The sequence below is a fragment of the Schistocerca serialis genome, chromosome 4 (genome assembly GCF_023864345.2).
Source record: "Schistocerca serialis cubense isolate TAMUIC-IGC-003099 chromosome 4, iqSchSeri2.2, whole genome shotgun sequence".
NCBI lineage: Eukaryota > Metazoa > Arthropoda > Insecta > Orthoptera > Acrididae > Schistocerca > Schistocerca serialis.
Genome location: NC_064641.1, coordinates 716220009 through 716236424, shown reverse-complemented (window position 1 = coordinate 716236424; position 16416 = coordinate 716220009). Strand labels below are relative to the sequence as shown.

Here is a 16416-nt window from a genome sequence, read left to right as displayed (position 1 = left end):
GCTGCACAGTGTAAAGTATCGCTACAATGTAGCATAAGGTGTAGGTAACTACTTTCTTTGAGAAGTACCAAAGTTATCAACTAAATATTAAATTACCAACAGGAGGAGAACAATAGCTATTTATATAAATGGCGAGATAGTAGCTTTTTCCAAAGCACCATGAAGTGCAAGGCAGAGGATACTTTCCCATGTATCAGTTATTAGGAAGTCTTTCCATTCCATTCATTTGCTGTGTTGGCTCAAATAGTACTTGATTACAAAATTAGTGAAAAGTTCTTAAAGCTGTCACTTTCTCTAAATATTTATAGATTTAGGTAGATTAGATAGATTTTATAGATTTGAAATGCTACGAATAACAAGATATTATATGACAGCATTAACCTGTTGATGATTGAAGTATTTCATTTGTACCAAGGTTATGTAACTATAATTATGTTGCATTTGTAAAAAATATTTTAAAGAACATAATCAACAATGACATATGATAGGCATGCCCTATGCTAGGTAAATTAACACTCAGTTGGTACACAGAGGAAAGGGCAGAGGAAGCAAATTAAAATAAGGAGGGAGATGTGATACTGTGAATAGAATTTGACAGTGCACTGAAAAACTTAAGACGAAGCAAAGTAGACAATATTTCCTCAGAATTAATAAGAACTTTGGGATAATGGACAACCAACCATGTAAAAACTATGCCAATGCATTGTTATCCAGATGCTTTCTCAGTTTTTGTTGTTTTAAGTGGGATAAACTGATGCTACAGCATTCATCTTTGACACACTAGTGTAGAAGGTGTCACAAAATGAACTAAGTGCAAAATCCATACATTTTACACTTTTATAACATGTATATGCTGACTTTAAGTATTTCCCTTGTCTTTGAAAGTGTAGATCCTAACATTTCACATAAAATTGAAACTGCTCTTCATGTTGATGGACTCAAAACTCAAGTGTGTGACATGATAGATTGAATATTTTTTGAAACATTGAGCCCTGTAAAAAACTTGTCTTGTGTTACAGCATTAGCTGTAATCTACATTTGTGCATTGTACAATTTTAGCACTAGTATCCTCATTTAGACAATTGTTCCCCTCAATTTCAGTGCCTGTCTACATAAAGAAAGGTACATTTTCGAAAATTTTTTGGAGGTTATACTGTCATACATTACATATTTTATTGAAAACTGTTAGTTGCAAGCCACAGTTGTGCATTATAACAATATTATGAAAAGGAAAGTTGCTACTCAGCATATAGCAGAACCCTGAGTCACAGATAGGCACAACAAAAAGACTGTCACAAATAAACTTCATCAAAAATGGACAACACACACAAACCCAACTCACATACACATGACTGCAGTCATGGGTGTGTGAGCTGTGTGTGTGTGTGTGTGTGTGTGTGTGTGTGTGTGTGTGTGTGTGTGTGTGTGTGTTTTTGTCTATTTTTGATGAAGGCCCCATGGCCTTAAGCTTTATTTGCAACAGTCTTTTTGTTGTGCCTATCTGCGATTCAGCATCTCCACTATACGGAGAGTAGCAACTTTCCTTTTCATAATATTGTTACATTCCATCCTGGATTTTCCATTGTTTGAGTTGTGCATTATAAATATTTTGGCAGCAATATCTGCTACGGAAAATCATTTTCCCTTAATCAAAGTGTAACTATTTACACAATTTGTATAACAATTGCACCTTTTTTCACTTTGTTCGAAGGAAGTGTTTGGAAGCACATGGTCACAACTCTTACAAAGTCGACTGCTGCAGTGTAATATTGTGTTCTGCACCTTCTATAAATATCATTTAATGTTATGTTCCCTTTCAGTGGCAGTGTTCATTGTCTCCATTTGTTGCAAATTTCCACTATTTTTTGAATTTGTTGTCTAATTTTGTTAGTGATCATAATCTCCACAAAATAAAAAGTTTGAGACTCAAAGTTCCAAGTAGCTTTTAACAATTTGTGATCATTAAACCTGTTGAAATGATTTGACAATAAATATATAACTTATAACAAGCAACTTTAATTTTAATTTTTTGTTTTTTTTTTTGTTTTTTTGTTTCAGCACTGGGACAAGGCTCAGCTGATTACTTTCACCTTCTTATAGAAAGCTTAAAGCTCAGTTTTGCTGATAGCTTATACTATGTGGCTGACCCTGACATTGTATCAGTACCAACTTCAGGCCTTCTACAGAAATCATATGCTGCAGAGAGAAGGAAGCTTATTTCCATGGATACGTAAGTTTTTATATGTACAAGTACATCGAAAATCACTTGGTGGACTACTTAGATTTCAGCTATAACTTTGTTTCTATAATTTCTACTACCACAAACTTGATAATATAATAATGATAGAAGTGGTTTGGATGAGAACCTAATTTTTTACTGTTTAGAATCGAAGAAATGAAAGTAAAATAAGCTAAAACTTTCCCCTGAAGCATTTCAGTATCACAGAAGACAAACAATATGTGATGAACATTATGGCTAAGACAATGAAAGGTGTTAATCGACAAATACAACATGATAAACATTTTAAATAAATACACTGTTTTACCCTGTTTATCAGCACATGTAAAACCACTTAGTCTGTATTTAGCATTCCTGGTAGAGCATTGTTTGAAATGATCAAGTGTATGAAGCCTACAATTTGATTGTAATTTTACAGTCATTACATAGCTAAGTAATACCAAGAACAATTAATTTAAGCCTGTTAAGAACAAGGTTAGTCATACCTTATGGAGATCTGCCTGAGCCTGTCTGTTCCATAATTAGAACCTTCATCCAACCTCAGCTTGGTTGTGGATGCATGACTGATCCCCTACTTTACCATACATGAAAAATAAGGTTTAGTGTGCAATCCTATGTCCAGCCTCTGTGATGAAGCTATTAAATCACTTTAACTTGGTACCAAGCTAGACCCCAATGAAATTTACATGCTATTCCATTTATTTTATTCATGTGTACAAACAGTATAATATTTAGGAAATGACCATTAACATTTATGCATAATGATAAAGGGTTAGTTTTGCTTGTATAAAATTCCATAATATGAGTCTTTGTGAGATTAACACTTACACTGTTTACTGTGAACCAGTAATAGGCCTGCTAAGCTCTCATCATGACTGTGTCTGTTAAGAATGAGTTTATGCAATTGATCAGAATGTCATTCCCAAATGAGATTTTCACTCTGCAGTGAAGTGTGTGCTGATATGAAACTTCCTGGTAGTTTAAAACTGTGTGCTGGACCGAGACTTGAACTTGGGACCCAAGTTTGAGTCTTGGTCTGGCACACAGTTTTAATCTGCCAGGAAGTTTGTGCAAGGTCCTTCTTTTGTTGTGGATTTAACCTCACATGTATGAGTTGTTCTGTCAGTTTGCCCCCTTACAAGAAGCTTCAAGTCTTTCTTTTTATCAGATGTATGAGTTACTTTGTACCTGTCATTGTGAACACACTCACATTATTGATGCTTGTGTGGAGTTTTACCACTGCCAAAAGTGGCAAAAACGGTCATACAGGGCATGGTCAGCAGAACTACATAGCCACCATTGTAATTTTGTGACAAATGTTCATTAGGAGTACCATGTAGGTCATATGGTTCATGATGCAATCATACATCTTGCTTCAAATAGGGAAATTCAACAGTGAAATTCCTGCTCTAACAGAATTATTGAACATGGCTCAGTCATTTGAAGTTTCATGGGCTGCAGGTAGTCAGATAGAAGCCTGGTCCAAAGTTTCAGAAATCAGTTCCTCTCACTTCTTGTAGCTTTCAATCAGTTTCCAAGGGAATGTAGATGCCAAATTTCTTAGCATCTTATAAGTAATCATCATTTGCAACAACAACAGTCTGCATCACAACAGCAATGATGTCACACTCCGCTGCCTCCGTGCCCATAGTGCTTCATTCAAAGTGAATAGGCCACATGTCCCAACTCCCAGGAAAAGTGTAATATCTGCTATAAGAAAGGATACATTGCTTCTGTATGTAACTCCTTTCCAAAATGAGTAAGAATGAAACAAACATGGATGTGAACAGTGTCAGTGGTGATGGTGTCTCAAAGTAAGGTATAAATTGAAGTGTGTGTGTTTAACAAACCATTGAGAATGCAGCAGCACATGGTGCACATGGGTGCTGCAACAACATTGGTGAATTCTCAAACCCCGTGTATGTGGGTTTTCCTCCTCTGACTCCAGTGTCACGGAGGCTGGTGTGTTATAACAAACAACAGATTCCCATTCTTGGATAGTTTTCTGTACCTGTGATTTACAAGTCTGTGGTTCATTCATTAACACTCTTATTTGTAGATAATGCTTACACTGAAAATCATTTGGTTTGGATGCTTTCAAACAGTTTGGATTCTCCATGGGTGATAAAGTGCATTTGGTTTCTGATAAAGTTCCAGATCAACAGTTAGATCCTCTCTGTGCCTAATTTTCCTCTCTCTGTCCTCAAGGACTAGGCTGTGTAACAGAATTTCAGGTTTATATTATGATGGAACAATCTGCCTGCCTCCCTTTTTTCCAGGCCTACCCAGTAACTTTACAGGATCAAGTAAAAGCAGAAGTAGATTGTGTTCAATCCCTTGATGTTACTCAACCTATTTCTTCCAGTGAATGGTCAAACCATTGATCATAGTCAGAAAAACCTACTGGAAAATTATGCCTTTGTGATGATTTTAAAAAATCTATCAATGCATGGTGAATCATTGATACCTATCCTTTGCCATGCTCTGATGAGCTATTAGCAAAATTATCAGAGGGGTGGGGGTGAGTGGGGAGAGGGGAGGAGGGGTATTACTTTTCAAAGATTGACTTGGCAGAGGCATATGAGAATCCAAACGTCTTCTAGTTATCAATACCCCACATGGACTTCATCAATACCAGCATTTGCCTTTTGCTGTGGCAAGTGCACCAGCTATTTTTCAATGCTTTTTAGAGGAACTTATTGCATCAGTTTTAATGACCTCCTTTGTTACACACTTTGGATGACTGTTAATTGTAATAAATGTTCATGGAGTAATTAAATATTTTTGGCCGGGTCTAGTGGTAGTTTTAAAGAGAAATTACTCATCTGGTTTTTCAGGTTCTTCTTCAATCCATTGCTTGGATTTTTTCTGTCTGGAAGCCAGGTTCTCTTGTAGGCCTGGAAGCCCTATAGGTTGACGTGTTTGTAGAATAATGCAGACGACAAAACTGATTCATATGTAATTTTCATATTTAATCGTCCTAGATGCCTTGCTGCCACAAATATACAATGTTCACTCAGTGAAATACATTCCATTTATATGCAACTCCAGAAAACCTTACATTTCTCCTTCCTTCCTTCCCGCCACACACACATGCAAGCCAACTGCACCGAGTTAACATTGTTCCAGAATACATCAGTAAAGATGTAGTCATGCTTAAGATCAAAACATAGAATAGTAAATCGAAAATAATTTACAAAAAAATGAAATTTACTCAACTGTACAATAGAACAAATTATGATAACATATATTTACATAAACAAAAAAACATATCTTTCTCTAGTACAGTAATTTTTTTAAATTTGATTTTTAAATCACAGAGGTTAAGTGTGTGAGCACGACATATTATACAGTTGGAGTTTAAAACATTTCAAATAAGATAAAAAAGGGTAATATCATAAATTTAAGAAGATACATGGTCCAGACAGCTTATTGCACATTGCCCCCCCCCCCCCCCCCCTTGCCTGCATTCCACTGCAAGGGAAAGCCTCGCAGGCATGCAAGATGTTTACAAATTTGAAAAGTAGAACATGAAGTAATACAAGCTCCTTTAAAAAAAATGTCCTCGTAAGTTTCTGTGGTCTGAATAGTTGAAGGCTGGTGTGCGTTGAATTGGAGTGTGGTATCTGATGGTTCTTCATACTGCTGATGGTCTTGATAATTTTTTAGGAGTGGACACAGCTCCCAGGCTATTTCCCACAACATTTTGTAGTGTATCAGCTTCAGGATCCAAAATTCTCTAGTCACGTATATGAAACATTTCATGAGCAAATTACAAGATAAGCAAGGCTCTCAGAATTAAAAAAAAAAATAAATAAAACCCAGAGAAAAGTCAAAATTACTTCTTAACTGATGTGAAGATAAGTGAGAAGAATACTTGGTATTCTCTTAGGCGAAAGCAAATACTAACTCATCTTGAAAAAAAATTTGGAAAAGGTCACTTCTCACAGAAAAAAAAAATTTAGATTTTGTCAGACGTAATTATGCTGTTGAATTTTGTACAGATACTAATTAGCAATATTCTAGAAAAAATACTTATAATAAGACAAAATTGTAAAGTAAATATAATGTATTAGGTGTAACGAGACTAAAATCAACACTCAACAATCAGTAAATTTTGACTTGGATGCAGAAAACTATCAGATAAATGATTTGTTCTCTTATACGCTTAACTTCTTAAAGCTACTCAATTTCTGAAAAGTTGATACTATTTTGTAAACAGTCTTTGCTGTTACTTTTGAAATATACCGTATCTCAGAAGCAAGTCTTCTGTGCCTTTTTGGCACTACCATGGCTCACAATACCATTTCACACGGTCAATAGTTCATGAAATACTGTGTGTAGTATAGACACTACTAAAACGTCAAGGCTTTTGTTAAAGTTCTGTGAGCTACATAAGCACTATTCAGTTCCAGGATACTAGATTATATGTATAGTGGTTCAGATGAAAGTCTGGTGTGCTAACATGGCACAACTTCAATTGGGAATATCATGTAGTTTATTTAAACACACAGCTAAGTTCACTATCAATTTGTTTCAACTCATGGCTGAGGATACTATGCAACATCAATGAAACAACTTATATTTATAAGGACTATGGTGAGTGTCCATGGAATATATCATGTAACTAACACTTAAAGCACAAAAATGAAAATTTCCTGTCCACATCATGAGGTTACCTGAAATTTACATATCATTTCTGGTTGAAAATTCACTTAAAGCTACATAGAACTGGAAAATGCCCATTTAGGAAATATACAAAATTATATACTTTCCACAGATGATATTACATATCAATTGTTTGGGAAACACAATGAAACACCATTCAACAGCAGTCCATGTTTTGTGGTCATGGAATCATCCCATTTCTGTTTCAGTATTAACAGGGACCTATGCTTGAGACAGTAGTTTTGTAGTTCTGCTGTAGGTAATCTCCAACCAAAGGTGCAGTATGACACAGAATATTGCAGGGAGTCCATTACTTGTTCTCAGACAGCTGGCACTGACCCAAAAGGCTCACCTTGTACCCTTATGGTGATCAGATGACATCAACCAGAACCTTGACAATGAGTGTGCCTGCCCTCACATTCCCATGCAGTTCAGCACTGGACCACTGTCACATTCAAATACCACACAGATCTGGATATTGCATGAGTCAACCAGCCAGCTAATTGGATACCCACGATGAGGTATCTCTCAAAATCTTTCAGGTGCTGAGTGAGCTGTATCACATGAGAACATGGCATCTCTGCATTCTTCACAGTGATCACTCAGCATCTGATATTATTCATGCACTTTATACACCCTATTAGGCCTGGTAACAATGCTGACTACGACCAACACTAATGTGCTCTGGTGGTTTTTCTGTCTGTCACAGAGAATGGCAACACAAATCATTTACAAATCCAATTATGGTGTGTACTTGTACAAAGTTACATTGGCATCCATTCATATCTTCTGGGTGCTATACTTTTTTTGTCAGGCAGTGTACATTCACTTCTTCATAGTATTTCTTATTAAAAATAAAAATAAAATTGTACTTTTTTTATTTACACAACCACAATTGAAAAAAGAAAAAAATACTAATAGGTTTTGCCTCCTTATCCAGAATCCTAGGGAGGTCCTATAATCTGGTGAGAAGGTCTTCAAAAAGTTCCTGTTTAACATGAACCGTGCTGTACAGAATCCCTATAAATACAAAAGCAAATGCCTTATTATCCACTCCTAAAATGTATCTGATCATCTAGATTTAAATACCTGAAGAGTCTTATTAATTGTTTGGCAAGCACCAATTTCTATTGTAAAGTGTTTTATTCCTTTGTCATCTCAATAGAAGTTATGAGATAAATATTGATAAGCTGTATAGGTAGGTATCAAGTCATTAATAGTACATAAATAGCAGCTATTTAATATAATTGATGGAGGAGCAGTTATGCTTCAAGATAGTGACATTCCTGTTAAGCTTAGCGTAAGCAAGCACAAATAATTATAGCAGTTAAATGGTATTCAGTTATTAATGGTATTTCTAACAATGGTAACTTGTTCGACATCCCTGAAGTGTCTCTTTTATGATGAGATCTTTGGAACATGGCAAAAGAATTAAGTAATTAATAAAGGGCTAATAAATGGCACAGAAGTATTGGTCATCACAAGGGTGGAGGCTGAAGATAGCTCTCAGCAGTGGTAACAATCTATGAATTACAGCTTTGCTGGTTTAAGAAGTTGGAGTTAGGTGTATGAGAAAAAATTAAGTAGTCAAAGAAATTAGATGTACTATTGTATGCAAATAGGAAGAATATTATTTTAACATAATAATAATTGTGATAAAAAATTTTTTAATTGTTCTTTTTTACATTTAAGGGCAAGTGATTACCCTGTCCATGGGGATCCAGATATAAAACAGATGTCAGATACTGTTTACATGACAGTCACAGATGCTGAAGGAAATGCATGTAGTTTTATTAATAGCAATTACATGAGCTTTGGAACTGGAATTGTTCCTGAAGGATGTGGATTTGCTCTACAGGTAAAATTTTTCTATGAGTAAACATCAACTGAAATGAAAAAAATTAACTTTATAATGACAGTATAAGCTACATCAACCTAGAGACCAAGAGTTGGATCACTGGTGTGAAAGAATGTGTGAAGAAAACAGAAGACTGGAAGAGAGTGGAAAGAGAAATGTGGTGGGAGGACAGGCAAAGATGCAGTCTTATGTTCCAAAACAGACCCAGCCATGAGCTGGAAGCTGTAGAATACGATGAAGCATATAAGCTACGTCAAACTGCAAGAACTTCTTAATCATTACTTGATATTAATTAATCATTTTCTATCAAATGAAAACATCTATTCAGGTAGCTCAATATTGCACATCAAGGACTATAAATGATGATCAAAGATGGTTATAATTACCGAAGCTGTAATAATTACTTGAAAATAGGACACACACACACACACACACACACACACACACACACACACACACACTACATATAACATGAAAATGTATTGCAATAGTGCAATAAATTAATTCTATTTGATCTTGCTTTAGGAGCAGCAGTAGTTTTTGCACATTCTTGCTTCAAGTCTGCTGCACTTCACATGATCTAAAAATTATGTGACTGAATAGCAGCTAGAAGCAGTAATCTAATAAGAATGCTCTTAGTGATTTATAAAACATCAAAAATGAGGGAATAACTTGAACATTTGTACAGCAATATTTGTAGTTTAGGTTTAAAGGGCAGCTGTCCTTACTGGCGGGGCACAGAAATTGTCTTTTGTTTGGTATAACTTTCATACATATTCAAGTTTTTATTTGTCTCTTTTAAATTCATTCCTACATATTTACATGTTTCTAGAATAAAAATGAAGAAGATTGAGAAGTGCGAAGACTCTTGAAAAAAGGCCCAATAGGAATTTGCTTGTGATGCATGGCACTTTGGTCTTGTAACTCTTTTCTGGGTTAAAGAGATGACAGTTAGCAGTTGTGCAACCCTGAAACACAATTCAATACTGTAGAATGTTGTGGAATTGGGCAAAGTATGGAGTTTTAACAGTGTGGACGATTGCTTTGTGTGCATGTAAATGTAGGCTGTAGCATACTTTCTTAGTGTCATATTTGTTTTTATTATGTGTGTGTGCCACTTTTACATAAATTCTGTAGCTATTTTATTCCCTACTTCTTAATTCCTTCCAAGCAATTCTACAATGGCATGCTGAAAGGTAATGCCTCCAATTGTTTTTTTTTAATGCTTAAAGATTTTTAAAACAAATTTTATTAACATTCTATATCTTCATGCTTCATGTCTATATATTTATTTCTCATCATCGTCACACTGGCTATGAACAAATTTCTCCCATTGAATAACCAGTTTCTTGATACCATCACTGTAAAACGTCTGACTTAATTGACAAAGTCACAACCTCAACTCTGCTTGTACTGCTTCATCACCATCAAAGTTAAGCCTATGAATGTGTTCTTTAAGTTTTGAGAACAAATGAAAATTGCTTGGCGCCAAATTGGAACTGTATAGAGGATGATTGATGACAGGGAACTCAAGGCATTGGATTGTTGCAGATGTTTTAGCACTCATGTGTGGTCTGACATTGGCAGGCCGAAGGAGAGGGTGATCTGTATGAATGATCTCTTCAGATCTGAAACTTGATTACAGCATCCTGTTTCTCACACACCAATATAGTTACATTGCACACCACCATGTAACACACTACAGTTTAGACCCCTCTAGCAGCATAAGGCTGTAAATATGTAGACATGAAGAATAAAGATGTAGAATGTTAATAGCATTTGTTTTATGTAAAAAGCTTTTAAGAGTTTTCACATAAAATATTCAGAGGAATTACTTTTCATCACACCCTCATAATCTAATTCCTTTCAGTTGATATTTGACCCAGAACATTCATTGCCACTTTGCATTTATATTCTCTTTTCTGTTTTCTTACAGTGCCCTAGTATTCTTTACCTGTCTGCTACATATAAATTACATACTTCACACAGTATCTGCTATTCCTTGCCCATAATTTTTCTTCTCTTTCTTTCTTCTTCTTTTCTGAATTGTGTAAGTGCGTGCAATATATCCTACATTGATGTAACTCCCCCCTCCTCCCCCCTGGATCTTCAACCTTTGTTATTCCCTGTCCATCAAACACCTATCCCCTCCCCTGCTCCCACTCCAGCAGTACACAGCCTTCTATTCCTCCTCTATGCCTCTCCTTTTCTGCCCCCTCCCCCCCCCCCCCCCCCCTCCTGCTCCTATCCTCACACCTGCAGCTAGTTGTCCTATCCTGTCCCCACCTCATCTCTGCATGCTCCCACAAGCAGCACTTTACCATCCCCCACTTTGATCCGGCAACCCCTCCCCCTCCCCCTCCCCACCCAAGCCTCCTTCTTACTACCCAACACCCAGATTTTTGCATGAATGTATGCATGGTGTCTACTTTAGAAGAAGACATTTTGGCCAAAAATTCACATGTTTCGCAATCATTTTGTTGTGCCTATCTGCTACTCAACATTCCCTCTATACGGTGAGGAGAAATCTATCCTTTTCATAATATTGACATTAGAAATTGATATTTATGACAAAATACTTCACGGAGAATTAACTAATGCATAAAGCTAACTCTTTCCCTCCTCTCTCTCTCTCTCTCTCTCTCTCTCTCTCTCTCTCTCTCTCTCTCTCTCTCTCTCTCTCTCACACACACACACACACACACACACACACACACACACACACACACACACACGAAAAAATATCATGTACTGAAGTTGTTCACAGTCACATCTTTATTATGAATATTATTTATGTTGTTATATGTTTATTCCAAAGCCTTTCAGCCATGTCATTATATTGTACTGTCTTTTGCTTGTGTCCTTGCATAATTATACAAGGGGTACTCAAAAATTTGGGAACAGCATGAGAAACACATGCTTCAGTGTAAATGCGGATGCTAGCCAAGCCTGCAGGTTGCACTGTTGTGTTTGACCATGAACGACACCTGTGCAGTGTAGTCAGTACATTACAAGTATCAGTTACAGTCAAGACAGTGTTCATTGTAGATGTGGGTGCATTATGTTAGATCTCAGTGCATTCGAATGTAGGCAAATTGTTGATGCTAGTATTATGTTTGCTTCTGTAGCCAAGGTGGCTGGAGTGTTCAGTGTTTCAAGACACCATATCAAAGATTTATACTGCCTACAGGAAAAGCAGCAAAACATCATCAGTCAAGTCACAACACAGACAAAAGAGTTTGTTTAGTGATCATGATGGAGAGTCAATGAAGAGGACTGTGCTGAAAAATAAAGAGATGTCACTGTCAAACTGAATGTCACACTCTTGAACACTGTCAGTACCGAAACGATTTGAAGGGGACTTGGTAAGCAAGTAACTACAAGACAAGCTAGAATTCCCAAATCACTCATTAGTGTTACAAATGCCCATAAAAGAAAAATGTGGTTCCAAAGTCACAAAACCTGGACTACGGAGCAGTAGAAGAAGAAATTTGGCAGACGAGTCTTGCTGCATACCGTTTCCAACTTCTGGACAGGTTTACATCCCACTCGTGGAACATGGCAGGCTCTTGCCAGTCAGGTGGGTAGCCATATCATGGTATTTCATGGACGCCATGGTTACTCTGGAAGGTTTCATTACTGCCGAGGATTACATGAGTATTCTGGCTGATCAGGTCCATCCCAAGGCACATTGTTTGTTTTCCAATGGTGATGCTGTATTCCAAGATGATAAGGCACACCTTCACCCAGCTTGCATTGTTCAGTGCTGGTTTTGTGAGGCCGAGAATGAATTGTCGCATCTCCCCAGGCCACATCAGTCAATCTCAATATTACTGAGACTTAGTGGTCTACGTTGGAGAGAAGGATACATGATTGCTATCCTCCTTCATCATTGTTACACAAACTTGCCACTATTTTGCAGGACAAATGGTAGAAGATTCCCTTGGAAACCATGCAGGACCTATATTTATCCATTCTAAGATGACTGGAAGTGGTTTTGAATGCCATTGGGTTTCCTATGCTGTATTAGGCATCATAATTTGCTGTGTTTTTGGTGTTTCCATATTTTTGTCCATCCCCCTGTATGTAGAGAACTGAAAATGTAGTACCTATTTCATTACAATGTTGTGTTTACTGGGATACTTCATATTTTTGGATTTTTATTAGAAATCCACAACTTTATTTGTATTTCTTGTAAGTGTGACTTTTTCAGTACTTAATTATATGTGTCTGACTTACTTATTTATGTTTTGTGTTCAAGGTGTCAACTATGACCATATGAAGGCTGCAGGATTCCTCAAATACAAAACATTTGTAAATCTGTTAGACAAGATAAAGCATGTTCCATAATCTTTTCAGAAGTAAATTATTTGTATTTAATGGAATAGCTTCTCTGTTGCTTACAGGCTGAAATTTAACAATTATTACAATAATGCAGTATTATTTGGTGTTAACAGTACTGTATTACAACAAATGGCATATTACATGAAAATGCACTCTCTATTTTTGTGACTGTTGTACAATAAATGAAGCACTTGTTACAAAAAAAATGTTTGCAATGCAAGTTTTGAATGCACTGTTTATGCAACGTTAACCATAAATTATCCATCATTATATCAAAGCACAGAGTTATAAAAATCCCCGTTACTGCAAACAACAAATGTTGAGTTATTCCAAATGTGTACTACATAAGATGGGCAACAGTAAGCACATTTTTGACATATGTTTATATTTTTTACAGAGCAACCATGTAGGCCTATAGCTGATAAGTGAACAACTTTATATTCTTAATGGAAAATCCAGGATGGAATGTAACAATATTAGGAGAAGGAAAGTTGCTACTCACAATATAGCAAAGGTGCTGAGTCACAAATAGGCACAACATAAGAACACTCACAATTATAGTTTTCGGCTGATAAGGTCTTTGTCAACAATAGACACATCTATCCACACAAACATACACACTCCACATGTCGTGTGTGAGTTGCATTGGTATGAGAGAGAGAGAGAGAGAGAGAGAGAGAGAGAGACAGAGAGAGAGAGAGTGTGTGTGTGTGTGTGTGTGTGTGTGTCTGCGCGCACGCACACGCATGCGTGCATGCATGCGTATGTGTGTCTATTGCTGATGAAGGCCTTAGTGGCCGAAAGCTATAATTGTGAGAATCTTTTTGTTGCATCTATCTGTGACTCAGCATCTCCGCTATATGGTGAGTAGCAAGTTTCCTTCTCGTAGTATTGATATTCTTATTGATAATTTTCTTCTTTACTTTCCAAGTAAAACAAATTAACAGTGTAATGACAGGATTATTTTCTCCTCATTTTTCCTAGCATCTGAACCTTCGAACTGAATAAACAAAAATTGCTAAGTGAACTCACAAACAAAAACTACATTATTTAAATGTGTCTGTTCCAGAATCGTGGGGCCCTATTTACTTTAGATCCAACAAAAAACAATGTTCTTGCTCCAAAGAAGCGCCCACAACACACAATTATACCAAGCATGGTAACAAATGCTGAGACTGGCGAGCTTTTGGCTACATATGGCATAATGGGTGGATTCATGCAACCTCAGGCCCAAGTCCAGGTAGATCTCTTGTTGAAGAATAAATCTGTGCAATATGTGAATCACGGTGTATCTTGGACTGAATGCGTGAGATAAACAAACATATGCAATAGTCATAAACAAATGTGATCACTGAGGAGTTGGTGTGATATAATATGTAGTCAATAAGTCATTGATGCAGTGGATGGTTTAATTCCACAGGACCATAGCTTTGTCCTGAAAGATCTAATTTATGAATTTATTTATATATTTTATGGGTAAACATAGATTCTGAACTACATAATAACTGATTGACTGACTTTTTATCTGACCAGTTTTATCATACAGCACAAATTATGCAAGTGATACTCAACAGATCACAATGAGGATACAGTCATATTTAGTGTAAACAAGAATGAAGTGAAAATAAATAGGTGCATATTCTTATGGCCTACGTTTTTCAGGAATTGGTTAAGAACATGTCAAAATATGGATACACTAATATACAGTATCAGCAAAATAAGCAGGCAAATTATTATTAAGTACAGTACCTGTTTTTACAATCTAATTTTATCTGTAATTGCTCAAGTAACAATCATTTTTTTACATATACCTATATTCTTTTACAGCATGGAAACAGTACAGTATTAGACATGGCTTTAGCTTCATTTTAAACACTGGATAAGCAGCACTTTTTATTTCTTTTGGTATCCTATTGTGTAATACGATACCAACATTAATTGTGCTCCTCTGATTGCATGTTACCCTGCTATATGTTTGGTGAATATCTCATTGTCTTGTGGTACAATATTTATGTACATTCTTGGTCTGCAATAATTTGCCTGCTTTCAAGAGGAAGTCCCTACTGAGCAAGGTAGTTTCATAAATGAATAAGCATGGGGCATTCAGAACACCAAGCTCAGTAATATAAAATTTGCATGACTCTATTTTTTTGAGGTCACAAATTATCCTTAGAGCTCATATTTGCACTCTAAAAGCATCTATACTATGCACGGAATGTCTCCATAAAAATGATTCCACATCAGTATACATTCACTTTCACAAAATCTCACAAAATATGGAAGAAGTTATATGTGAAAAAATGAAGGTAATATAATTTACTATAACTTATTCCTGGAAAGTTGCCAGAACAAAGAATAGACTGGAGAAATATTTTCTAACTGCCATACATTGTCAGTTGTATCTTTTTGACTCACTATACACCCATTATTTATCTCTTTATTCTTCACCCTTTGGACTCTGAGGGGCATCTGTACACTTACATTGAAATACATGTTGGTAACTTCCCTTGCGAATTATGACAGAAATTAAGATGGGAGAGAAGATTTCTTTTTGATCCTGCTAACTCAACTATTATTTTGTACTGTGAAGATAAACTCTACATATTAGCAGTCAAATCGCAATCAAAATGTTATTGCTAATTAAAATTGCATCATTTATAGTGACAAATACATTTCAAAACATAGAAAATTTGGTTAATACTGAATTATAATTAAAACAGATAACAATTTCTGGGTAATAATTAAAACCAGCAAACAAGAAAAAACTGTGAACAATAAGAAACAATTAATCTATATTTTATTTTATGGCACTGCACATTACGTGGCAGAGATTAAACTACATTTTGCACAGTACTTTTGCACAGGAGCATGCACAGATGAATATCAGCTCGTTAACTGTGTCGTCTGCATTTGCTGTGCTGCTGTCCAAGGCTGCCACACAGATCCCTGTTGTGTTGGCAGAAGAGCCAACACCGTGTTACTAGTGGAGGCCGAAATGCATGCGTTTTAGTTCACGCAAGCTGGCGTGAGGAGGGAAGAACTATACTGACGTGAGGTCTGGAACACGACAAGGAATTAGAATTCAGAAAGCGGACATAATTAGTTTGATACTTAACTTAATCCATTAATGATGAACGTCACTCTTGATGGTACATGATTCACAATATTGTTTGTTCAGAATGCAGTCTTGAAGTAATTAGTTGCAGTAACTGAATATGGCGCCTTGCTAGGTCGTAGCAAATGATGTAGCTGAAGGCTATGCTAAACTGTCGTCTCGGCAAATGAGAGCGTATGTAGGCAGTGAACC

The 16416-nt window shown here is 36.3% G+C and overlaps 1 protein-coding gene across 3 annotated transcripts in view; it reads left to right on the top strand.

The window, feature by feature from the left end:
* Positions 1-16416, top strand: part of LOC126473235 (glutathione hydrolase-like YwrD proenzyme) — a 117505-nt gene that overhangs the window by 70867 nt on the left and 30222 nt on the right. For all 3 annotated transcript variants that reach the window (XM_050100150.1, XM_050100151.1, XM_050100149.1), the window contains exons 7-9: positions 2059-2230; positions 8600-8765; positions 14179-14349. In XM_050100150.1, the coding sequence (XP_049956107.1) occupies positions 2059-2230; positions 8600-8765; positions 14179-14349 (509 nt within the window). The remainder of the gene's footprint in view (positions 1-2058; positions 2231-8599; positions 8766-14178; positions 14350-16416) is intronic.